A 27,603-nucleotide genomic window follows, 5' to 3' on the forward strand; every position below is an offset into this window, starting at 1 on the left:
AGCTGGAGGAGAAGCTGGTGCTAGTCAACGTGCTAACATGCTCCGGGTTTGATTAAGCCTTTACGCTTTTTTTACTTGAGACATTTTATTTACAATTTCTATCTATCAGAGCTAAAGTATCCAGGTGTTGATAAAGGGAAACAAATTCAATTTATTTCCATGTAGAAAACCCCCTGAGGTCGGTGTCGTTTGGACTGTTCCATGTTCCCCCGTTGCAATGGTACATTCCACTCCACCTGTTTAAGCCCGGACTAGTTTCTATTTGTTACGTTGTTGTTACATGTGCTGCATCTGTGTGCGTCAATAACAAGTAAGTCCCCCTGTGTTACAGTATTGTTGCCTTTTAGTTATACTTGCCATGTAGCCTAGTGTTTTGCAACATGTGTGTATATGTTTCTATGCATAGTTTGCATGTTAAGTGTAGTCTTTCACTCAGCTTAGAGGCAGCCTGACACGTGGCTAGCCAGTTAAGGGTTACCTGAACATAACATACATCAAAGTGACTATTATTCACTGTATTATAACTGTGGGTTTTTTTCCATTGTGTTTAATGTTATATTGCACTCCTTTGCATCGACTGCAGCCTCAATAGTTGAGTGCAGTACATTGATACATCCAAAAGGTGGTGCCATTGGCCCTCAGACCGCTGGCCTGTTCAGGGTGCATTTGTTTGCCTGTTGGTTTGTTACCTGCATTACCTGCATATCCTAATTATGTTTACCTCCTTTCTACTGTTTCCAGAAAACCACACACACACACACACACACATACAAAAACATAATACTATTCAAACCCCATGTAACCACTGCAAGAGTTCATTAAAGAAGTTTGGAATTACATCAAAGGCTTCCTCATCGTTGATGTTCCAGTTCCTTCTGACAGAGGATAGGAAAATAACTGCCAGCCACCCAGACAGTAAAACACGCGCACATGTTCTAACAAGTGGTCCTTCGAGCCGGATAGGTTGGCAGTTTTCCAAATGGCGGCATTAAGGGAATATGACGAAGAAGAGCAAGTTGTTCGTCCCAGGAGGCATCACCGGCCCCCAGGACATCTGGATGACTACGTTCTGTCATATCATTCCCATGAGCCTGATCCAGTAATTTCATATCCAGATATGAACACTTTGAGCAGTAACACTGTATCTGTACAGCGAACATCAACTCCAATGCAAGGTGCAGAAGCTGAGAGCTTACCAGATATGGACAGATTGATGAGGATGGAGCGGTGCGTTTCACAAGTTCAAGATCAGATGAGGGAACTGCAGAATACCCTCCATGCATCTCTTCATCTCGGCAGATCAACACTACATGCTCAACTACCCCAGCAGGCACGTAGCCTCAGTATGCCCCTAATCACAGACCCTGATATGGGCAGCCTGAAGAACATTGCCCCTTTCGCTTCATTACCACATAGTCCTGAGCAGACGACGGTACAGAGAGTTTCATCCCCTGCAGTTCTGCCTGTCACTATGCCATCCGCTCCTCTTTCCACTACACCTGCCTTTGGTGGTGTGGGGAGCACAACACAGCCTGTTTATGTCCTCTCTTCAGCCCAAAACGCAGCTCGACCAGCACCAGTGGTATCAAGGCCTGCAGCGTCAGACCATCCACATCCGCCCTGGCAGCAGCATCAGCAACAGAGAGGATCAAACTGGCCCATACCTTATCCAGCCCGGTCTACACAGCCCTACATGGGACAACCCAGTTTCCCAGAAATAATGCAGCCTCAGCCATCTGCATTTCCTTCTTATCCTGTGCCACCTGTAGGCTCATTACCCTGGACTTCAGGCCCTATTGTGAGTAATCCCCACTCTGCACAGGTTATATCTCCCGATGTAAGCGCACAGTATATATATAGGGATCCAGCATTTCCCCCTCAGCCTCCTGCCAGTGCACAGCCTGGTGCTCTGCAGGACATGTCACATTACACCTCCCCCATGTTAGCAGCTCAGAGGCCTAACTTGATGGAGATGGCTATATCCTCTTCTTATGGTATTCCTAAGCCTAGGTTAGTCAGTTTTACCACAGGGAAGGAGAGCGATTTTCTCTTATTGAAGAAAGGATTAGACGGTGTTATGGGCCCACATCCACACCTTTCTGAGGATTATAAATTCCAGGTACTGCTAGATCACCTCAAGTTCCCAGCTGCTTTCCAGATAGCTAAGAGATATGTCCATGACCCTATGCCGTACACTAAATCAATGCAGGCTCTGCAGCAGCGCTATGGACAGCCACGACAGTTAGTCCAAAGTGAAATAAATAGCATTCTTAGAGCCCCCACAGTGAGAGCAGGAGATGCCCAGGGATTTGAGGACTTCGCCTTAGCAGTTAGCAGTCTTGTCGGACTATTGGACTCCTTAAAAGGAGCTGCCAAGAGTGAACTAGAATGTGGCTCACACGTAGATAGGCTGCTGAGTAAACTCCCCCCTTCTTATCAGGATAGTTTTGCTGAATTTTGTTTAACCAGGGGTATCTTGCAGAGTGACTCTGTCAACACATACACACTCCCTGATTTTGCCAGATGGTTAGAGAGAAAATCCCAAGCCATTCAGATCTCTAGGCGAGCCACAGAGAACTACACAGCTGAGAAACCTCGCTCAGACCGCAGAGAGAAACAACCCAAGCAGCTTAAGTCTTCCTCATCCATTTACTATGGCACTGAGAAAGCCCCCACGCATACTGCTGTTAACACAGAGAATAAAGATGGAATTAAAGGCAAGAAAAGGGAGAAATTTAAGCCATATTGTCCATTTTGCAGTAGTACAGAACACTATTTGAACTCCTGCCCAGATTTTGTTAAGTTGAGTACTGCACAGGTTGTCAGCTGGATAAATGAAAATAAAAGATGCTGGAAATGTGGTAGGGGACACCAGCCAGACAGCTGCACCCTTAAAAAGCCATGTGCAACCTGTGGAGAGCAGCATCTGCAGATCCTCCATGAGGCCTCCTCCAGCACTAACCGGAGTGTCCTGACACTGAGCACAGCATCCAGCATGGTGTATTTGGATCAAGCCGCTCACTCCGGCAGAGTAATGCTTAAAGTAGTCCCTGTTACACTCCATAGTAAGGGCAGGTCACTACTCACACATGCCATTTTGGACGATGGCTCTGAAAGGACTATTATATTATCAGCAGCTGTTCATTACCTCCAGTTAGAGAAAACTGTAGAATCTATTAAGTTGAGGACTATCAGGCAGGAAGTGTCAGAACTAAAGGGAGCAAACGTCACTTTTAACATTAGTCCACCACAACGTCCTCAAACTGAACATCACATCAGCAGTGCTTTTACTGCAGCTGAGCTCAATCTGGCCAAACAATCCTGTCCCATGGACACTTTGCGCCAGAAGTATCCACACTTGAGTGATGTCCCATTTGAAGCCTTTAAGGATGTACAGCCAATGCTCCTTATCGGCTCAGATAATGCGCACCTCATTACACCTTTGTCACAGGTTAAAGCTGGTCCACTAGGCACACCTGTAGCTGTTGAGACTAAACTGGGCTGGGCTATCCAGGGTCCTGCCACTTTCCTGCATGAACCCACTGAAGCCTCTTGTCTGCACACATCCTTGCTACCATCCCCCACTCAAGTCCTAAGGCATAATGTAGAGAAGTTATGGCAGCTAGACGTACTTCCCTTTCGATCGGAGAAAGAGGCCACTCGTTCCAAACAAGATAGAGAGGCACTAGAGTTGCTGCAGAACCAAACTGAGCGAGTCGAAGTAGATGGAGTATTTCGTTATGCTACTCCTCTGCTCCGCCACAGAAATGCTCCTAAACTACATGCTGGCACCGAATCAGTCATGGCGCTGCTGCGTGCCACAGAAAAGCGCCTGATTAAAGATCCTGATTTAGCAGCTGTTTACAATGCAGAAATACACAGGCTAGAACAAGCAGGATATGCTAGAAAACTAACTCCCGATGAGGCTCGCAGCACTGATGAATCCTGGTTTATCCCTCATCATATAGTGTATCATAATAACAAGGCCAGGGTAGTTTTCAACTGCTCATTCCACTATAAGACAGACTGTCTTAATGACCAGCTCTTATCAGGCCCAATACTAGGTCCCCCCTTGATAGGTGTGTTGTTGAGATTTAGGGAGTACCCTGTTGCAGTCAGTGGGGATATTCGTGGGATGTTTCACCAGGTGCGGCTCCTCACCAAAGACATGCCACTTTTGAGATTCATCTGGAGGGACATGGAGAGAGAGCGCACCCCGGACATCTACGAGTGGAGTGTGCTGCCGTTTGGGACCACATGCAGTCCCTGCTGTGCCATTTATGCTCTTCAGCGCCACGTGCAGGAACACAAAGTTGGCAATGAGCAAGTACTTGACTGTGTTATGCGCTCATTCTACGTTGATAATTGCCTCAAGTCGCTGCCGTCTCCATCACAGGCGCGACCCCTGATCGACAATACCAGAGAGCTGTTAGCGACAGGTGGTTTTGAGGTCAGGCAGTGGGCTAGTAACCTTCCTGAGGCCGTAGCACATCTCCCCTCAGATGCAAGGTCCCCCACCTGTGAGCTGTGGTTGACCACTCAGAAATCAGACCCACAAGAACCAACCCTCGGGCTCGCCTGGCACTGCTCATCTGACCACCTCAGCTACAGATGTCGCTCACCACCTGATCAAGAGCCGACAATGAGGAACATCTACAGCATTCTCGCCTCACAATACGATCCGCTGGGCTTCATCGTTCCCTTCACAACAAGGGCCAAGCTCATCGTGCAACTGCTGTGGCAGAAGGAAAGACACTGGGATGAGCCAATCGATGGCGAGCTGCTCCAGTTGTGGCAAGAGTGGGTGAGCGAGTTAAAGTTTCTCCCAGACATTTGCATGCCCAGATGTTACACGACTCCAGAGACGCGAGACGGAACTGTGCAGCTGCATGTATTCTGTGATGCTTCAGAGCGCGCTTATGGAGCAGTGGCCTATTTGAGATTTGAGTCAGCAGAACATGAGGTACACACCGCCTTCGCCATGGCCAGGTCCCGAGTGGCACCAAAAAGACAACTGTCAATCCCCCGCTTAGAGCTATGTGCAGCGCTGGCAGGAGCACAGTTATCTAAACTCCTCATCAATGAGCTGACTCTCCCAATCAGTGACACTGTTTTGTGGACAGACGCTACTACTGTTCTGAACTGGATCCAGTCCGAGTCCTGTCAATATAAAGTGTTTGTCGGTACTCGCATTGCTGAGTTACAGGAGCTCACAGAGGGTGCCAGCTGGAGACATGTTCCCTCTGCTCTGAACCCAGCAGACGACATTACTCGGGGCAAAGTGCTGCTGGAACTGTCTGCACCAGGCCAATGGAGGGACGGACCATCCTTCCTGAGGCAAAACCCTGAACACTGGCCATCCCGGCCTTCTGTGAGTAATGACTCTGAAGAAGATAGTGAATTTAAGAAATCAGCTCTCTGTGCCTATGTTTCTGTTTGCCTCACACAGTCCGATCTTGCAGTTCATGATTCCTGGGCTGATTTAGTACAGGCGACCTACCTGTCCTCTCACGGGGCGGCTGCCCCGTCTATGTCTGCAGAACAGCGTATAGAGGCAGAAATCCAGCTGCTCAGGTTGGCACAGCTGGATAGTTTCCCTGCAGAGGTAAAAGCACTTTCAGCTGGGAAGGATGTACATTCCGACAGCAAACTTAACAATCTATCTCCTGAGTATGACACACAGTTAGGTTTGATCCGTGTAGGTGTGCGCCTCCGCCGAGCAGAGAATATCGACATTGACACTCTGCACCCTATTGTGCTGTCACCAGAGCACACCATTACTCAGCTCATTATTAAAGACTATGACTCTCGCCTCATGCATCCAGGCCCCGAACGTGTTTTTGCCGAATTAAGGCGCACATACTGGGTCTTGAGAGGTAGACAAGCTATCAGGAAACATCAACATCACTGCCTTGAGTGTAAAACGTGGCGAGCTAATCCTGTCACACCCAAAATGTCAGACCTCCCTGCCAGTCGGCTACGCCTGCAGCAGCCTCCATTCTGGTCCACCGGAATAGACTGCTTCGGCCCGTTTACTATTAAGATAGGCAGGCGACAGGAGAAACGCTGGGGCATTATATTTAAATGTCTCACTACTCGCTGTGTTCACCTTGAGCTGCTTAGTGGTATGGACACTGACTCTTTCCTCATGGCCCTACGCCGTTTCATTGCACGGAGAGGAAAGCCTTTCGAAATAATAAGCGACCAGGGTACGAACTTCAGAGGAGGCAACAGAGAGCTTCAGGAGGCATTCAAAGCCATGGAGCCCCAACTGCAGGAGAAGCTCAGCGAACAAAGCATCACTTTTCACTTTAACCCCCCACACGCTCCACATTTTGGGGGAGCGTGGGAGCGGGAAATTCGCTCAGTTAAATCTGCACTCCAGGTCGTTCTCCAAGGACAGAGCGTCTCTGAGGACTTGCTGCACACTGTCCTCATCGAAGTGGAGGGAATACTTAATTCTAAGCCGCTTGGTTACGTATCCTCTGACATTGCAGACATTGACCCAATCACTCCAAACATGCTGCTCATGGGGCGGCGGGACGCCTCCCTGCCTCAAGCTGTGTATGGCATAAGAGAACAGCTTGGCAGGCGTAAGTGGCGCCACAGCCAGGTGATCGCTGACCACTTCTGGACTCAATTTACTCAGCGTTACCTACCTGCACTTCAGCACCGCCAGAAGTGGCAAAGGACTGTTTCACCTCTGACAGTCGGACAAGTCGTCATGGTGGTGGATGCACAACTCCCACGGGCACTCTGGCCGGTGGGTAAGGTCTCACAGGTTTTTCCCAGTTCGGATGGACAGGTCAGAGCGGCTGAAGTGACTATTGGGGAACACACGTACCGACGCCCGGTAGCTAAACTTGTTGTCTTACCTGTTATGCCGACAGATAGCGCTTAACCACATGGGCTTTTTGTTATTACTAATCTGCCATGCACATTAGGAGGCGGCTGTAGAAAACCCCCTGAGGTCGGTGTCGTTTGGACTGTTCCATGTTCCCCCGTTGCAATGGTACATTCCACTCCACCTGTTTAAGCCCGGACTAGTTTCTATTTGTTACGTTGTTGTTACATGTGCTGCATCTGTGTGCGTCAATAACAAGTAAGTCCCCCTGTGTTACAGTATTGTTGCCTTTTAGTTATACTTGCCATGTAGCCTAGTGTTTTGCAACATGTGTGTATATGTTTCTATGCATAGTTTGCATGTTAAGTGTAGTCTTTCACTCAGCTTAGAGGCAGCCTGACACGTGGCTAGCCAGTTAAGGGTTACCTGAACATAACATACATCAAAGTGACTATTATTCACTGTATTATAACTGTGGGTTTTTTTCCATTGTGTTTAATGTTATATTGCACTCCTTTGCATCGACTGCAGCCTCAATAGTTGAGTGCAGTACATTGATACATCCAAAAGGTGGTGCCATTGGCCCTCAGACCGCTGGCCTGTTCAGGGTGCATTTGTTTGCCTGTTGGTTTGTTACCTGCATTACCTGCATATCCTAATTATGTTTACCTCCTTTCTACTGTTTCCAGAAAACCACACACACACACACACACACATACAAAAACATAATACTATTCAAACCCCATGTAACCACTGCAAGAGTTCATTAAAGAAGTTTGGAATTACATCAAAGGCTTCCTCATCGTTGATGTTCCAGTTCCTTCTGACAGAGGATAGGAAAATAACTGCCAGCCACCCAGACAGTAAAACACGCGCACATGTTCTAACATCCATGTACCACTTTTCTACAAGCCATAGCTAGACTAGAATACTTCACAGTGTTATTTAGTTTTACTTTTTAAAATTGTCATTAGATGCAAAAAAAAAAAAAAAATGAAATGTTGGCTTCACATGGATTATTTTCTGCAGTAACTAACCAAAAAAAAACATCCTTAAAGGCCATGGACAGAAAAGTTTTACAAATTAAAAAATAAATAAAATTGGTCTGTAGTCTGATCAGAGCATAGTGAAACAGAGTCAATGAGAATTAAAAAAAAAAAAAAAAAAAAAAGGTGTTGCTTTTGCTTCAGTTCCCACAGTTATTAACTCAGCCACCAGGTGTCGCTTTCACTCAACATGTCAATCAGATGCATTCAGGATTCTTTCTCCCACTATGTGGTAGTTTGTCAATAATTGATCTATTGAAGTCATTTTTCACTGTTTTGTTGCAATTTTTGGTACATATTGTAAAACCCCTTCCTATTACTATTCAAATATTTGATAGTTATTCGTGGCTCTGTGGGAGGGGGTTTCTTTCATTTAAAAGCTTGGAGCGAAGTTTCTCATCAGAAGACAATAAATATGTTGTGATGTAGCATTCATTGAAAGGCCAGACAGAGGGAATCCCGGAGCTGACTCTGGACTCGATGTATGAGCTCGTGTGTGAAAAACCTCCACCCTCTGTGTGTAATCGGACTCGTATTCTGAGTAATCTGTGTTTGCTGAGCGGACAGACAGCGCTCCACCAAGCTTATCAGCAGCACTTTATCAACTCCTCAAACAGACCTCTCCTGTTGAGCTCTCCAGCACGAGCACACACACACGCCACACACATGCCAAGTACACACACGCGCACGCACACATTATAAATCTTTATTATCATGTTTATCTTGCTCCTGTTTTCCTGCTCTTAACCTTCACGGTCAGACAAACAAAAAAAGCACCATCATCTGCATATTTGATAACCAGCAGGCTTTGGAATGCTACATGGGAATTCTATTTCCCTTCGACACATTTTTAAAAAAAGACGAAAAATGGACTGAAACGACTAGAATTATTATCACTCTCTCGACACAAACTTGTCAGCAGAAGGAAGATTGAAGTGCTCAAATATTTCCTGGTAGATGGACACGTTGACTGTGGACTTCAGAAAACTGAACCAGCAGATGACATGGCAGCCCAAATCATCACAGACTGCGGAAACTTCACACTGGACTTCAAATAACATGGATTCTGAGCCTCTCCACTCTTCCTCTAGACTCTGGGACCATGATTTCCAAAGAACATTCAAAATATACTTTAATCTGAAACAAGTTTTGAGGAGGGCCGCAGAACGTCTCCACGCCAAATAGCACGTATCACGTTACCGAGAATTCAGTCAAATGACTCGGTTTCACCGAGTAAAACAAATGAAATTGTGCAACGTAAAATCGTAATCTACGTTGAATTGCCTTTGAAAAGACACAATTATATTCCGATAAATTTAGCGGAGGAGTAGTGATTTGAAAAATGGGGCCCTCCGGGCCCCCTGGAGTAATAGGCCCCATTTAAATATTGGTATGTGCCAATGATTTGGTACCACCAACCGTTGTAATATTTTGCTTGCAAATAAATGAGAAATCGGCTTTCGTTTTTTTTTCTTCTTTTGGGGCCCCCAAATCGAAAATCGGTCTCCAAGTGTCAATGTGTACAGATTCATAAATTATACGTACCAAATTTTAGCCTGATCCGTTCACGAATAACAGAGGAGTAGCAATTTTAACTATGTAAAGAAGAAGAAGAAGAAGAAGAAAGTGAGTGGCGTTTTGATTCCGGTAACCTGCCCTAAAAAGGACTTTGGACCACTGAGCAATAGTCGCTCCACTGTGTTTTCTGAAGTCCACAGTCAACGTGTCCATCTACCAGTAAATATTTGAGCACTTCATTCTTCCTTCTGCTGACAAGTTTTATGGAGATGCTGATTTCTTTTTCCAGCAGGACACACTGCTAAAGGTAACAAAAGCTGGTTCAATGACCATGGTGTTACTGTGCTTGATTGGCCAGCAAACTGGCCTGACCTGAACCCTATAGAGAATCTATGGGCTATTGTCAAGACGAAGGTGAGAGACACCAAACCCAACAATGTAGATGACATGAAGGCTGCTATTAAAGCAACCTGGGCTTCCATTACGCCTGATCACCTCCATGCTACGCTGCATTGATGCAGTAATTCATGCAAAAGTAAGCCTAACCAAGTATTGAGTGCATAGAAATGAACATACTTTTCAGAAGCCTCACATTTTTGTTTAAAATATCCTTTTATTTTTGTTGATCTTATGTAATATTCTAATTTTAGGAGATTCTGAATTTTGGGTTTTCATTATCTGTAAGCCATAATCATCAAAATTTCAAGAAATAAAGGCTTGCAACATTTCACTCTATGTGTCATGAGCCTATATCATATATAGGTTAGACTTTCTGAAATGAGTAACCAAAAATAATTAACTTTTTCATGATATTCATACCTGTACAACATTTTGGGTGCTGGTTGTAAAGTTGTGCGTGCTTAAATAAACACCAACTTTCCACAACATTAAGCAACAAACCACGTTTAAAAAAGACGGAGGTGAATTTTTTTTATGTTGCTTTTGATGAAATTTACAGAAATATTTGTAGAATTTGTGCTGTTTACTTTTCTCAGAAAAATGCATTGTCAATTTTAAAACTAAGTGTTAAATCTTAAATCTAAATCTAAATTTAAATGTTAAATGTAAATCTAAATGCTAAATGTTGTTACTTCCGGTGGATTTGCATCTTAGCTAAATATTTAGTTTCACCCGTGACATCTAGATTTAACATTTAACATTTCCATTATATCTAAATGTAACGTTTAAATTTAGATTTTACATTTGACATCTAGATCTAATATTTAAATTTAGATTTAACATGAGGACTTAACATTTAATATTTAAATGTAACATTTAGCATTCAGATTTAATATTTAGTTTTAGATTTAATATTTAACATTTAAATTCATATTTAATATTGAGATTTAAAATTGACATTCTATTTTTTACGAGAAAAGTAAATATCACAAATTTCACAAATATTGCTGTAAATCTGGTCAAACGTGACATGAAAAAAAAAAATCACATACGTTTTTTAAACATGGTTTGTTGCTAAATGTTGTTGTTCATTTTTAGAAACTTTACAATTAGCACCCCATAACAAATTGCGCCACGCAATTTTTTTCGTCTACATTGTTTTTTTTATATACAGTGATTAGGTGTGTTCTAACAAGTGCAAATAAGTTAAAATCCACTTACAAAGCATGACATTATTCAGGCCTGTAAATCGTGGCTTCTGTTGGTGGTAGTTTGGCTCAGACTGGTTCACCCAGTTGTTCTTGTGAGAGCGGAATAAAGGGAGATAATAGTTTACTGTTCAATAAAAACAGCAGAGAAACTGCAGCAGTTGTTCACATGTGACTGAGAGCAAAGCAGCTCTGCACTGACACTGACAGACTCTCATACACGTGCAAGTTCACAGAAACTGCCAAAGGCAAACCGGAAACTGTTGTGCGCCTTCACTATAAAAGCACATCGCAGCGCTTGTTCATTATCAGAAGAAACGATTTATTTATTTTTTTAAAGGTGGTCATCTGAATTTGTTCTTAACTTTTGAAAAATTATGATGTTTAGTTGCAGGCCTGAAAAAAAAAACACATTGATTAAAAAGTTTGTGGATTTGGTTGAATTTTAGCCAAAATTCAAATCAAAACTGACAAATTGTAGTTAAATTTGTTGAAATATGCTGCTTTTAATACACGTCAATATGATTTGACTCAGCCTGACACAGGCATATCGCAAAATGTGTCTAAAAAAGGTTTTTGACGACTTATAACAATGCTTCAATTGGAAAAAAAAATAATGTTACATTTAGCTTTAAAATATTTAAAATAATAATAATAATAATAATAATAATAATAATAATAATAATAATAATAATAATAATAATAATAATAGCATATTTTGTAGCCTCTCAGATTAATAAAAAGTGTGCTAACGTTCCATATTAAAGTTAAAAATTAATTAATTTGGCGGCAAATAAAAGTCGAGTCTGGTTACAATTACTGTTTTCCTGGACAATTTAATTTTTCAAAAGATTTGAAAGAGGTGTTTTTACTCACTTTTGATGACACTGGGTAAGTGTTGCGTTTGTAATCTAGGAATTATTGTCAAATTTTCTGCATAACCAAAAGTTTAAAAAGTGATACATTTCATAACAGAAGCAGACATTGCATTGCTGGCCATAACAGTTGTTTTTTTTCTTCTTCCTACAGCCAATTGTTAAACAAACACATCAAAAATGCTGACTTCTGCTTCTAGAATTTCAAAACAAGAGCCCTTGATGTAATAACTAAAATACATTTGATTGCTGTTTAATTACTGTCATTTATGACTAATCTAACATTAGTTAAAGATGAAAAACTGTTCTGCAAGTAATATTTTCTCCATAATTAGTTTTTGATCCTGTTTGTTAACAAATGTGGAACAAAAACAGAGTAGGCTCGTGCAAAAAGTAACAAAATGCACAAGCTCCAATAATTTGATACTGTCTTTTTCTTCTACTGCATTTTGTTTAAACTAAATTTATATTTGAGAAAGTAAAAGTATAGAGAATACAGTTGTTTGAGATTTTATGTTGTGTTTTAATTAGAAAAAGACGAATATTTAAAAAAATAAATAAAAAAAGTATATATGTTATTTAATCAGTAATTATTTTTTTAACACATTCCAGGCGACCCCGAGGTTGAAAAAACACTGGATTAGCCACTCCAATAGGCCCTCTTCTATTTTTGTAATAATACAGGAAATAATGGTCATAATATAATAATATTTAAGTTGAGCCTCCAAGAATACCCTATTAATCCATTTTCTGACCCGCTTTTCCCGTTTTCAGGGTTGTTATTCAATTTAAAAAAGAAAATAAATAAATTAAAAAAAAGTTTACTTCAATCAAAAATGTTTTCAATCAAATAAAAAACGTTTTCAAAATGAGCATTTTTTTTTTATTGAAAAAGTTTTTAAAAAATAAATTTTTTTTATTGAAAAGTTGTTGTTTTTTTATTTAACATTTATTGAATAATAAAGACAAATCTACTTCCATATGCTATAGTCAATTTGCGCTGAGACCACCAGGCTGACAAATGAACAACACAACCATATGACAGCCCTGACAGAAGGAGCGGAAATGGTGTGACTGGGCGGTATTCAGCTTTACAGTCTGCCTCTCTCTCTCTAACCCACACCGCTTCAACAGCTGGGGGAGGATTTCCAACCCAGGCACAGCGACGATGGTGGCACCCAAAGGAGCGGGGGGACCGGGATTGCTCTGAGAAACCCTGGAAACCAGAAACCAGCCTCTGAGGTCCTTCTGTGTGTGTGTCCAGCCTTTAAAGCTGTGTGAGAGAGGAGGGGAAAGGGTGGCTACCAGCGACCGACGGAAGAGGACGCACGGCAGCCAGAGCGCACACATGCGTGCCAGCAAAAACTGGAGCTATCCAGACCCGAGGACCGGGCTGAGACGTGGACACCCGCGATAAACCCAGCACGGAGATCAGAGGGGGTTTCCTACACTGCTGCGAGGGGAGGAAACCCAGCCTGGGCTCCAAATATCCACACCCTGGGTGTTCTCTCCAAACGCAGGAAACACGGCCCTGCATGGGTAGGAAAAAAAAAAGTTTTGGGGGGAAGGAGCAAGTTTGGATCAACACACTTGAAACCGCTCCTCGGTGAAATGCTTGTAGGGAGACATTTAAATGCTACACACCTCTGTTGTTTTTATTTGCAGGAGTTTTGATCCTCAGCTGCTATTTATAGCTCAGCCTGTTCCTCATAGCTCTGTGTTTTGCCAACTGCGCGCAACAAGTTGCAGGCACTCCCAGCAGAGGCCAACCGACGCTAATTCTGGCCAGTGGATGGTATTTTCTGCTCTTCCCCCTTTTCCCCCTTCACCGTGCGTCTGTGAATATCTCACAGCCTCCACAAGCCCCCACCCTGAGGAAGGCTAGAGAGGGGGGGAATAAACGAGGAGATCCGGAGAGGTGGCGCAGGAAAAGACGGAGCTGGATCCGTGGGAATAGGCCTGGCTCAGGCCTCCTGTGATCTGCTTTTTTGTTTTTGTTTTTTTGGACTGGACAGTACTTTCAAAATAACTATTTGGATCAAAGCAAAGACCCACAACAAGACAGATGGAAAGGACATTAAACAACGTGCAAAAGATTGACTGGCTGGTGCTGCATACGTGAAAGTGAAGACTGGTGAAGGTAGAAACTGCCATTAATGGAAATGTCCTTTTAACCTGAAAATGTTATTTATTATCTGCAACTAAAGTGAACTGCATTGTACTTGGACTGAAAAGAGGCTCAGTAATGTGATCTAGTTCTTCCGCAGTTTTCTATAAGCAGTGTCTGTCCAGGAAGAGGACATGGAATATCAATGGACCATTTACCAAACTTTAGAGTGACTTTTGCAGACGGCACACACTGTTGACATCTTAAGGATCTGTGTGTGAAACACAGGGACACACACGACACACACTTTTCGAGGGATGATGAATACAAAGAACAGCTGGATTTGCTAAAGATGTGCTCACATCTAGATCATCTGGAGATTGTTTCCAGCCATGTAACGTCAAGACCAACTCGAGGAAGGGATTAAAAAGAACAAAAACCAACACACACACACAACAAAATCACCCGTTGCATCACTAACTTTGGATTTTTAAGAAGAATGTTCAAAGCAAGAGGCAGAAAGAGTGATGACAGTGGGGAGAAAGATGGGCTTGAACCCAGCACCTCTTTGGCGAAGCGTACGTGTAGTGAAATTGCTGACGCAAACCTCGGATAATGGGCTGCCCAAGAAGTTGGAACGGTGCATCTTGCGTGAGAGTGTGCATGCACATCCGTGTGCGTAGGCAAGACGTCTGTGCCTCTGTGCTCACCGTTCTCACACTGTGATCATTCCCTGCAGCACAGACACACACACACACACACACACCTCTACTCCCTCTGTCTGACACTCCATCACCTCATCCTCCTCTTACTCTATGCTCTGCCTGCCACTTGTGCGCACATGTCACCCACGCACCTTGTCTGATTGCCTTAGTGCCTTTGGGGAAGATCATTAATATTTAACACTCAACTCATACCCCTCCCCACACCCTCCTCCGATCCAAGCTCATCCCAGACGGTCAACATGGCCACTCTGCAGCATCACCGGCAGCTGCTCTCTCGAACCACAGAGGTGAGCTGTGACGCTGATGGTGTCGTCACCGTGCGGATCACCAACAGTGACCCAGAACATGAGCCCCGAAGGGCAGCCAACAGTGGAGCAGGAGCATCAGGGGGAGGAGTTGGAGGCTGTGGGAATGTTCATAAAGTCAACCCTAACCTCCACAAGTACAGCATCTCCTCCAGCTGCAGCTCCGCAGACTCCAGACCAGCTGTGACCTCCACCTCCAGGGTGCAGATGAAAGCACCTCCGCTGTTTGAGCGCTCCGCCGCACAGTGCTGGGACCCCAAGTTTGACTCTCCCATTCTGGAGGAGGCGTGCCAGGAAAGGTGCTTTCCTCAGACACAGCGGAGATTTCGTTATGTGCTCTTCTACCTGGGGGTCTCGGCTGTCCTATGGGGGATTTACTTTGGGGTCAACAGTAAACGGTGCAGCCCTGTGAACTTCCTGACCCCCACAGCTGCCTTTTTGGTCTTACTAGGGCTTCTGTTTTTCTTCACGTTTACCCGGCCTTACACTTGGCTGTATAATCAAACCTCTTTGCTCCTGATTGCAGTTACCTTTGCTCTCACGTTAGCTCCACAGATACAGACTGCAGGCTACACTGAGCTGGAGTGGGCTGGAGGTGGGAATGCCTCCTATCTTACAATGGACTCAGTTGCCTCTCCTCCGATTCCCTGCATTTCCCCTGTGGGGACGTTTTCCTTATGCATGGAGGTCCTCCTTTTAATTTACAGTGTCCTTCATGTCCGTCTGTATGCGTCTGTAATGCTGGGCCTTCTGTATTCTGTGTTGTTTGAGGCTTTAGGATGGACGTCAGGATTAAAAGGTTCAGGTACTGACTGGGAGGAACACACCCTCCACTGGCTGGGTCCCGCCAAAGCTTTGCTCCATTTGTGTGCCCACGTCATCGGCATCCACATGTTTATCATGTCCGAGGTGCGTTCCCGCAGCACTTTTCTCAAAGTTGGCCAAGCCATCATGCATGGTAAAGACCTGGAGGTGGAGAAGGCCTTGAAGGAGCGTATGATCCATTCTGTCATGCCACGGCGAGTTGCAGATGAGCTAATGAAGCAAGGTGATGATGAGGGTTGTGGTGAAAACTCTGGAAAGCGATATTCAGCCGGTGCCTGCTCTGCCTCGGCGGTCTCTGTGGGTATTGGAGGATGCGGTGGATCTTCACAAGGCCAAAGTGTCACCGGCTCCAAAAACACGCCACACAACAACCACAAACGTAAAAAGACCTCCATTCCCAGAGGGCAGATAATATTCAGGCCCTTCAACATGAAGCGCATGGAGCCTGTGAGCATCCTGTTTGCAGACATTGTAGGTTTCACCAAAATGTCTGCGAATAAGAGTGCACCAGCCTTGGTTGGCCTGTTAAACGACCTGTTTGGACGTTTTGACAGACTCTGCGAGCTCACTTATTGTGAGAAGATCAGCACTCTGGGAGATTGTTATTACTGTGTAGCAGGCTGTCCCGATCCCAGGCCGGACCATGCCTATTGCTGTGTGGAGATGGGTTTGGGAATGATCCAGGCCATCGAACAGTTCTGCCAGGAGACCTGTGAGACTGTCAACATGCGTGTTGGTGTCCACACGGGTACAGTGCTATGTGGCATCCTGGGCATTAAACGCTTCAAGTTCGACGTGTGGTCGAACGATGTCAACCTGGCCAACTTGATGGAGCAGCTGGGTGTAGCAGGAAAGGTCCATCTGTCGGAGGCCACTGCTCGTTTCCTGGATGAACGTTATCAAAGGGAGGATGGCCGGGTAGCAGAGCGAGCTGGGCAGAATGTGGTGGAGAAGCTGAAGGGTGAGTAGAGCTTCTCGTTTTAACTCAAGTGCTTTAGATTGAATTGTTTTTGTTTTGTTTGTTTTTTTTTTTAAAGGCCTGACTGCTTATTGTGATTTAGAATGAATGACGTGTACTGTGCTGACAACAACTTTTAGGGATCTTAAAGAATATTTAATCTGGAACTGATTTTTCTATATAGTCGCTTTCTCGCAAAATGTAGCTTTTGGATAATTTGTGGTCTTTCATTGTTTATGTAAATGGTGGGTGGGATTTTTGTGCTCTTCCTGTCATCTTAGGCTTCAAAGATGTTTCTCAGTTGAACTGAGATACCTGCAGATGTTTAAAATTAACTTCACAAGAATTAATATTATTTTGTAATGTTAATAATGAACAAGAAATATGGATTCAAATGCTGGAAGTCCATGCAGTGGTTTAAAATATACATAATGTTGAAAAATTATGAACAGTTTTACGAATATTTTTTTACATTTGACCAAATAAAATCAATTGTATTCCTTTACTTTTACAAAGGACACTTTGTTCTTAAATTTGTCATTGATTAACAGACACTGATATACATACGTCGGATTTACAAATTCATCACCATTTCCTAGCCAACAATTTTTTTTTCTTGTACATGTTTTTGATGTCCTTGTACAACATTTTAGTAGGAAATTGATTGTTTATTAAAATACAAATGTTTAGTTGCATGATAAGAAAATTTGGTTAATGATGTCCATAAAGAGCAGTGACTTAAATATGAGCGATGCGCCAAAAATTCATCCACTGAACTGTATTTTTGGTTTTTGGCCAAAACACTTTAATCACAAAAACAACCTGGCTGAAACAGGATGTTGTGATGACGCGGACAAACACAGCGCTCAACGCTTACTTGTCTGAACATGGGCCAACGTGTCCACGAAGCGTCTGCTATTTATATATATGTGGTCATTCATGTTTGTCAATTTTTTTTTCTTCCCATTTTTTTCTGTTTCCGTTTTTATTGATTCAGTGTGTAATGATGCAACACTTTAAGTCTTTGTCTTTTTTTTAAAGGGAACTTTGATTTTCAGGTCAAAGAGCCAAAACCAGACCCAGTGATCTAAAAAACGATGCAATGACTTGCATAATTTGCTTCGACTCATTTTCTGAATCGATTTAGTTGCTTTATTCAATGAATCGTTTTGGACCTAACTGTCTTTTTGTTGCTCAGGGATATATAAATACATAAGAAATATATGTATTTAATTGTAGTCACTTAGTTTATATTGGGGATGTTCATATTGCTTTTTGTCGATATCCTACTAAATTTCCGATATTAACTGATATATACACACACCTAATTGTAGGTCATATAATATATGTATATATATATATCCATGGAAGTAACAGGTTATGGCTTCTTTTAATGCGATGCCCAACTGGATGTATTCTACAAAAAATATCATCAAATAAGAATACTTTAGTAATGGAAAAAGTGCCGCATTATTTATTATGTTGTCTTTACCAAAAGCACATATAGTATTCATCTTTCAATATCGGTTGAAAAAAAACATCGACCGATATTACATCATATTACCAATATTGGTAGGTCGATAATATCTTCCATCTCTAGTTTGTATAATACTAATACGTACTGTATTTGTAAATATTATAATTACTAATCCTAATAATGTAGCATTTCAGCCTTTTTCGCACTGATCTGAGTGAAAATTCTGCATTGCCAACCATCCTGCTACCAAATAACCCTCATTGGTGGCTCCACCGTCTCAATCGTTGTATTGTCAGTAAATGTGTCTATGTAATCACGTGACCTTTTGACCACACACTCAATAGAAATCAATGTTAAGAGGACTTGACTTGTCGTATATTTGTTAGAGTCTTGTCTATCATCATTTTAGTTTAGTAGATCTCTCCCATTGTTTATTATGTGTCAGTCGGATCTATTGATTTGAATTACATATATATATATATATATATATATATATATATATATATATATATATATATATATATATATATATATATAAAAAATTTGTCAAAGGAAATCACCTTTGAAAACTTTGCATGTGAATACAACTGCACGCACTGCCTAAAAATCTCCTGAGCAGGGAATTCCTTATGAGCGGTCTAATCTTAGGTCTCCTGTGAAAGGAGGCTGTTCTATTGTCAGGTCTTGTGTCACAGTGTATTCTCACTTGGCTCTCAATGGTGCCATCACTCTCTATTTCCAGACGGCTGAGCATTGACAGAGTGAGATATTGACATGCTGCTTTTGTTGAGGCAGAGAGAAAAGCTGAATGGCATCTAGCTTCCCTTGGAAACAGAGAGCCTGCTCAGAGACTACTGAGGTGGTAGAAGCAGTTTGTGCCGCACGGAGAAAAAAAAAATACACGTGCACAGCTGTTCGTGCAGGTATATTTAAAGAAAAAAATGATATTTTGAGAGATGCAAGCTGTGAACGCCATACACAGTTTGAAGGAGCCCGTGGCCTCATGTGAGGAGCATGAAATTGACCTGTTTTTATCCCCAATGGGCTTGAAAAAAAGAAGAATAGGAATAACAGAAATGACAGTCATTAGCATGATTTTGTCAATCCAGTTCGTGAAAACACAAAAGTGTTGGGAAGTCACTTTGGCAGAGTTCTTGGGAGCAAACACAAGAAAATAACTTTAAGAATGAATTAAAAACACTTGCATCCTATGTATCCGTCTACATCCACATCCCACAATGCAATGTTTAAAACTTTATTGACAATGTCAAAGTGTTTACAATGGAGTTAAAAACAAACTTTCAAGCAGCAATTTTAACCCTTTACATTTATTTTTTTCAAGCAGTATTATCAAAATTTTTTCTCAAAATGAAGATATACGATATAAATCTCAATAATTTTATAATAAATAAAGTCTGACCAGAAACACAATTCTGGGTGCAAAATGCCACACAGTCACATTCATTAAAAAACTGCTGCACATTATGTGTCGCTTTTGTCTTTTTCTCCTATAAGGGACAGCACGTGTGAGTGAGTTCTGTAGTGTGGCTTGATTAGGGGAAGGTCTGGGTTAGGATGCACTCAGTGTTCATCTAACTGTGCTTTTCATGTTTTTCTAGTTACTTCTAGCCTTCCTTATTATCTAACCCTCTCGTCAAAGTGAAACTGTGAACATTTAGTATTTAAGAAGTGCTTTTCTAACTGGTAGCCCTTCGAACTGTACAGTACCTGTGAAGTAGCTCATAGTTTCAGACACGTTGGTGACCCCTGCTCTAGACTTTTAATGAATTCCTGTATTTGGCAGGACAAAGACATCTACTACTGAATTATTTGGGACTTTACACAGTAACTTTTTTTTTTTTTTTGCTTTGCCTCATGTTGAACTCTATGTAACAGGGTGCTTCCACTGCCCTTGCCTGACTGCTGCCCTCACCTCTGTCCTCTCTAATCCAGCCCTACCATGTCTCTTTTAGCTTTGGGCACACAAGCAGATTCATATTTCAGTGCAAGAGGAGATGACTGCACATTTCTCCCTTGGATTCTCTTTAGCCTGCCTTCTTGTTCACCATGTCTCTACTTGGTTACTGGATTCCTTGGTTGAGCATTGCTGTTGTAGGGTTCCCAAAGTGTGTGCGCGCGTGTGTGTAGTAGCCTGGTACAGTTTTGTATTCCACAGTACTGCATGGCAGGTTGTATAATGACAGAAAGACCCAAGGTTTAGACCCTGAACTTAACTTGTCACATTAAAGATTAAAGATTAAATCGGGGCTTTCGCCTTTAACTGCCATGGTGTCATGGCGCAGCATTTACACCTTTCTATTCTACTCACACTCTTAAGTCATTTAAAGGAAATGCTTGCATTTTGGTGTTGTTTGTGTTTTACACTTTTTTTCCATTTGAGATGCCCATTTGTTGTACAAGAGCAAGTATACTCTTGTGTCTACAAACAAGTCTATCCTGCCCTTTCAGTGAGCTCCAATGGGAAGCCTGGGGCCTCTGGCTGGTTTATCTGTTTTAAATCAAACATGTCACCTAAATATGCAAATTCAGACGGTGAACCTTTATTTAAACCCAGGCCAGCCACAATATTTAACACGCTGCAATGCACTTTCTATTTTTCTATAACGTGGTTTGTTTGCATAGGCCAATGAGCTCATCTCTTACCATCAGCTCCATAAACGCATCCACAGTCACAGCAGGTCAGTACAATCTGCACCACAGACAGATTATTGTGGGGAATGTAATTACATCTCAGAAATGATAAATAATCTAAATTTAGTGCAATCAGTGGTGCTTTATAATAGACTATTTGATTGTAGTCCACTATCAGGCTACTTGAAAGTAAGGGTGTCCAGATCCGATATTGATATCGGATATCGATCCGATATCAGTCAGAAAACGAATGCTGTAGATATGATGTTGAAGGTTAAAATGTATGTAACCAATTGGTTAATAATAAATGGGTCAGTTTTTCTCATACTTACTGTTGTTGACTATTGTTCTCTATTTGTAACATTACTTTATCAAGACTTTTCTAACATTCCACACTACAAAATAAGTAAAAGTATGTGTGATTTGTGTGGATATCGGATCGATATCGACCAATACTCAAGGTTGCAATATCTTCTCTTCTCTTCTCTTCTCTTCTCTTCTCTTCTCTTCTCTTCTCTTCTTCTCTTCTCTTCTCTTCTCTTCTCTTCTCTTCTCTTCTCTTCTCTTCTCTTCTCTTCTCTTCTCTTCTCTTCTCTTCTCTTCTCTCCACCACGTAAACCAAATCTGTTACAGTATGTGTTGTACGCATGTTGACCCAAAATTTTCTATACGGGTAGCCTCAGCAAACATAGAGATCTGAGCTTCTGCTTCTGTGTGTTCCATCTCCTTAAAAATCTAAGAAAAATATTCATGCAAAAACAAAGACTATACACATTCACGGAACTAAGAAAATGACAATACAAGTATAAATGTAAAAGTCTGAAATAATGGACTTTGTTAAATAGGAAACATAATGGTATTTGTGTTTGTCCTCTACCAAAAGTGAGATAATATCTTGGAAATGAAATACAATTATGTATACAGTGCACTGTTTTCCTTGGATATTGCAAATTAAACATTTGAAGGGATTATTTGTGTATCCTTGGGTTTGTTTTGCAATGCTTTATTCTTAGGTTTGAGTTGGATTTTCCTCAGACCTGAGACACAGCAGGTTGTTGCTGCAGCTTCTACCTTAGTGCTTCCCAGCTATGTTGGCGCTCAGCAATTTAAAGGTCAGCTGTAAAATCTCAGATGGGTGGTCTCTCTCGGGCTGTCGTGGATGATTGCAGACTGAAGAGAAAAGAAAAAAAGAGTGTCTAGTATAAAAACTGAAGAGTTAAATCATAGATAAGACCTGGCAGACAAAGAGAGAGAGAGAGAGGAAAATATTAAGCTGGTCACTCTGCAGGTAGTTCTGAGGTTGGTTCAAAATCAGTTTGATTTCAAAATGTGCATTCTGAGCCCTTGTGAACGCACCCATTTCCTCAGTAAAATACATGTTAATCATTGACTCTAAAGTTATGCATTTAGAAAGGTGATCAAACCCATTACAATTCAAATTTACTCATCTAATTAATTATGTGGATGACATAATTCTAGGGTTGCAAAGGAGCAGAAAAACTGTATAATTTTCAAACACAAGTATTAACATCCACGCTAAATAAAACAATTAAAAAACATAACATTTCAACTAGGGCTGCAAAATTCTGGGAATTTTCAAAATTTTTCTGGAAAGAAATTGACAATTTACAAGATTTAAGGTTGGCCCTTAAGGGGATGATATGTTTTAGTATTATCTAAAATATCTACATTAGTCATTTAAAATACTCTCATTTTCTAATGAATTTTAACACAATGATTTATGAATATTCCCCAAATACCTGACCTTTAGTTCCGGTGAAAATCTTTTACTTTTTTTAGCAATAAATTAGCTACATTTAAATTAGAAAAAAAAAATATATATATATATATTTTATTATTTTGTCTTAAATAATAGCCAGGATTATTTCCCTCTTCTCTTGGTTCACTAAGCCTTTCCTGCCTTAACCAGACTACTCATTTAATCGTTATAGTCTGTCTCTGGTAATAGTCTGCTCCAGAGTGGAAGAATAGTGTGCGAGTGACATTAAATCCTAATTTATTCGTTAAAGTCATGTAGAGTCAGAACAGGTTGAGAATTGCTGAAAAGGCTGGAGGTCAGTAGTGGCTCTGACGTGCATTAGTCTTCATTTTTTCTTTAATTTAAACAGTAACTCATGATCTTTCTCCTCCTGTCACTGATTCTATCTTTGTTTGTATCACAGCTGTTTGGTTTCTTACATTTCACAGCAGGTTTGTCATGGTTATTGCTAAAGTGTGTGTGCGTACGTGTGTGTGTGTTCAGTGTTGATAAGCGAGCCCAGCCCTGTCCTAGCTTGGCAACCCAAACATAACACACGTCTGCAATTCTACCCTTGTGAGGACACTCATTGATCAGATTTAGACTTTGTCTGAAACCACAAACTGCCAATAAAAGTAGAGGTCGACTGATATATGGACTTTTACAAGATCGGCTATTGCCCCAATTTTCTTTCTTTTTTTTTTTTTTTTTTTTTTTTAATTTAGCACTTTAAAAAACATCCATTCGGATGTATGAATGTACAACAACAAATACAACAAAAAATGATATCATGTGCATGGGAGAGGTAGAAGCCAATAGGCTTACAAATAAAAAAAAAAAACAATAGAATAGGATAAGGATATAATGTAATAGTGCCTGATCAAATATCCTTATCCTATTATATCCTTAATAGGATAAGGATATTTGATCAGGCACCCGTGTGGGCAGCTGCAGCCACCGCTTGACTGATGGAAGGACTTTATGTTTTTCATTTATTATTGAACAGTTTATATTAAAATTAGCAGTCAAAACATTAAATCAACGACAATATGAGTAGAAACATCCCTCTCAATCATATGCAGTAGAGTAAAAGATAATGAAAAATGTTCTCATTGGATGCTGATTTTAGCTCTGCTGGCAGTTTGTTCCACTTCTTCGCAGCATAACAACTAAAAGCAGCGTCACCATGTTTACTGTGAACTCTGGGCTCCACTATCTGACCTGTGTCCATAGATCTAACAGACCTTCTGGGTTCAGACCTGACTAACATCTCACTGATGTTAAAAAAAAAAAAAAAAAAATCTCTAAATCTGCAGTTTTTAAGTTGATTCCTTAAACTAATGAAACATGAGATACTGTTGTTCTTATTTAGGGTTGTGTGTCTCCATTCAAGCTTTACATGGCATTGTTATATTGACGTTTTACTGGAGAATTACAGATAAACATTACAAAGATAGTGTGTTCCTGCTCTGATATGAAATATTTGAACCTTGCTGATCACACACAATCAAAAACAAATGAAGAATAAATAATTATGGCAATAACAACCTACATTTATGAGCCCAACTTGCTCTGTGTCATAGGTTATGGTGTGTGTTTGCATGTAAAACTAGATTCGATGCCTTAATCATGATAACATGAAGTCACCTAACATGACTTTAAAGGCCCATTCACTGTTGACTTTTTATTGCTCCGAACAGACAAAGGTGGATTTTACGCTGATGTCATTTTGCTCATAAAAGCCAGTATGACTGTCGTTGTGTTCAAACTTGTACCATTAATATGTTATTTATTAAGGAAGGCAAAATGTGTGGTAACATGTCGTACATGAAAGAACAAAAACAAGGATTTCCTACGATGACGTATTTTTTCTTGGGCTCTGGTCTATTAAGTGTGAAAGCCCATTCCCTCCACTAAAACAAACAAACTAGAAAAAGTATAATAATATAAAGATAATACTACTTATCATAAGTTAGAATTATGAGATACTAAGTCATACTAAGTGCTAAGTCATAATTATTAGATATTGTGAGATATTAAAGGAGCATAGGTCAAGATTTGAGAAAAAATAAACATTCATTTTAATTTTTTTTAATGTTAATGGGTGATAAAGTGCTCTAAACCAAAGAGAATGAGTTCACACATATTTCCACCTATTGCCTTGAAAAGATTGTGTGATACACATTGTACTGCTTTTCGGAGTCTTGTTTTCCCGCCCATTTCTGCGGACGTGGAGTCAAATAATGAGAAAAAGACGGCTTGGAGACGAGCACAGTGGACTACACTACTGTTTGGTTCCACAGATGCATGAACGGCGAGTAAATTGGAGTGTGGATCTGGCCGCATTTTCTCATCCGAGTCCGACCCATCAGTGGAAGACTCGGTTTTTTTTGCTCAAAGAAATGACATACGTACGTTTGTTTTAGTGGTAAGCACCGATTTTATTAACAAACAACTGTTAATGTCAACATCAGATCAGCGCACGGATAACAAGCGACAGTGAAACACAAACCGGATTGCAGTGCACACAAGAGACCCATCGGATCTATTGACATAATTTCTGAATCAAAGATAAAGAGAATTCATGCCATTGTGCAGTAAAAGGATTGTTTCAATGGTGTATTCCTTTAAAATTGTCCTCTGCTCCATTCTCCATCCACCACGGATCAGTGTGTGGCTGCTGCAGCAGGAAAGGAAGAACGCTGCAGCGCAAACGACACTATGTGACCAAACCTGAACACCAGTTTTAAATATCTGTCCGAACCTGACCCGTCTGGTGCCGTCGGATGTCTATCCTCTAGTATCAGCTGTGCTCCGTGATAAACAAACAGTTGATGTGCGCCCCCGCAGTGGCTGGGCTGATGGCTGCAGTTACACTAACCACCGATGGTTAGTCATTACGGAGTCTGATTTATACATCCTGCCCTATGCTCCTTTAAGTCATAATTATGAGATACTACCTCATAATTATGAAATGCTAAGTCATAATTATGAGCTACATTCCTACCAAAAAAAATAAAATTAAAAAAACTAGGGAAAGTAAAAAAATAATAATAATAATAATACATTTAAGTCATAATTATGAGATACTAAGTCATGTATATTAAACACTAAGTCAAAATTTTGAGGTACTTATGTAAGTATGACTTAGGTCATAATTATGAGCTACATTCCCAGCACTAAAATAAAAAAGTAGGAAAAGTAAAATAATACATTTAAGTCATAATTATGAGATTTTATGAGATATTAAGTCATAAGTATTAAATACTCTTATAATTATGAGATACTAGTTATAAATCTGAGATACTACCTCATAATTATGAGATGTTAAGTCATGATGAATAAATACTAAGTCATAATTATGAGATAAGTATGACTTAAATCATAATTATGAGATACTTAACTATCTCATAATTATGACTTAAGTTTTCTGTATTATTATTATTATTATTTAACTTTTCCTAGTTTTTTTGTTGTTTTTTTCTGGCGGGAATGGGCTTCCATAACTTAGTGATCATACTTAATTTGTTTGTATTAATTAGTCTGATAGGCTCAGTGCTTGTGTGTCACTAACTTCATGCAGTATGTCTATGTCGGTTGATAAAACCTAAAACCTGTCCCAGCAGATTTATTGTGCACACCCTGGACAGGTTGTCAGTCGCACACAAAGCTAACGCACGTCTGTGATCAACTTTTAACACTTTACTGAACCAAACCTTTGGAGGAACCTGGAGAACCAGGAGGAATCCGCTCAGGCTTAGAAAGATTGGGACCCATGCTATACTTGCACAAGTTTAATGTGCAATGCTGTTTTTCCACAAATGAAGCTCTCTGATTGAGCAAACTCAAATGTTCAGCAGATATTTCAACAGTAGCTGATAACGCTCATATAAACATTACATTTATCTGAGAACACAATAAAAGCCTGTGTTCTATCACTTCAACTTCTCAGGGCAAACACAGTCTATTGAAAACAGGCAGACCATAGGCCGTGAGGTTATGTGGTTCAGCACTTTTTAGAGCAACGTGTGTGTGTGCGTGTGTGTAGTATAGTGGTTCCCAACCTTTTTTGGGTCATGACCCCATTTAGATTTTAAAAATAAATTTTGGTGATCCCAGGGACTTTTTTTTTCTTTCTTTCTAGAATTATTTTTTGATCATGTTTAATAAAGTGTGTTACAAATACAGAGTAGCCAGGATTAGTGCACAGTGTCAACATGTTTTTATACTGCATTTTATTCGAGGTCTATTTATATTTGAGAAAGTTTAAGTATAGAATACAGTTGTTTGATATTTATTGTGCGTGATGAATATTATATGTTTTTGTTTTTGTTTTAATAATTACTAGATGTTCCAGGCGACCCCAAGGTTGAAAAACACGTTTTTTTTTAAATTTATTTTTTTTTAATTTTTTTTCTTGTACTGTCCTGTTAAGCTCAGAGTGTTTGAGAAGTGCAGTCCACATATTTACTTGTTTCATGAAACGTGTAGTTAGTTAGATACGTTGACGAGGTAAAGCCACAGATTTGTTTTGATTTATTGTTGTAATCTGTGCTTTAAAAATTATATTTTATATTTATTTAAAGATGAAAACAGTTTCTAATTGTTTATTATGAAACCGATTGATTTATTGCTTGTGTTCAATGAAAAATACATGACAAGAGGCCCTTTAAAAAATAATTGAGTATTAAATCGCGATCGCAATATTGAGGAAAAAAAAAATCGCCATTTGAATTTTTTCCAAAATCGTTCAGCCCTAGTGTGTGTGTGTGTGTGTGTGTGTGTGTGTGTGCCCTCGTCCTTTCCTTCTCATAAAATGTTGTATCATAAGAATCCTCTTTCTGGGAAAGGTTTTTGCATATTACTCATTGGCCTCTACATGCAGAATGAAATAGTAACAGAAAT

At 40.7% G+C, this 27,603-nt stretch overlaps 2 protein-coding genes across 2 annotated transcripts in view; both read left to right on the plus strand.

The window, feature by feature from the left end:
• The first annotated feature begins 526 nt into the window (after positions 1–526).
• On the plus strand, positions 527–6,901 carry LOC114458488 (uncharacterized). Its single transcript, XM_028440897.1, has 2 exons — positions 527–4,804; positions 5,207–6,901. Exons 1-2 carry the CDS (start codon positions 980–982, stop codon positions 6,899–6,901), a joined length of 5,520 nt encoding a protein of 1,839 aa, XP_028296698.1. The 5' UTR covers positions 527–979.
• Positions 6,902–12,944: 6,043 nt separating this feature from the next.
• The window catches only part of LOC114461721 (adenylate cyclase 9), a 51,403-nt gene continuing 36,744 nt past the window's right edge, over positions 12,945–27,603 (plus strand). Inside the window, exon 1 of the mRNA XM_028444023.1 lies at positions 12,945–16,813. Within this exon, the coding sequence (XP_028299824.1) occupies positions 14,962–16,813 (1,852 nt within the window). The 5' untranslated portion in view covers positions 12,945–14,961. The remainder of the gene's footprint in view (positions 16,814–27,603) is intronic.

Source organism: Gouania willdenowi, chromosome 1 (assembly GCF_900634775.1).
Source record: "Gouania willdenowi chromosome 1, fGouWil2.1, whole genome shotgun sequence".
NCBI lineage: Eukaryota > Metazoa > Chordata > Actinopteri > Blenniiformes > Gobiesocidae > Gouania > Gouania willdenowi.

Coding starts and splice junctions, on each gene's coding strand:
- LOC114458488 (XM_028440897.1), top strand. CDS start 980: ATGGCGGCATTAAGGGAATATGACGAAGAAGAGCAAGTTGTTCGTCCC. Junction 4,805..5,206: donor TCCAGTTGTGGCAAGAGTGG/GTGAGCGAGTTA, acceptor GCTGAGTTACAG/GAGCTCACAGAGGGTGCCAG.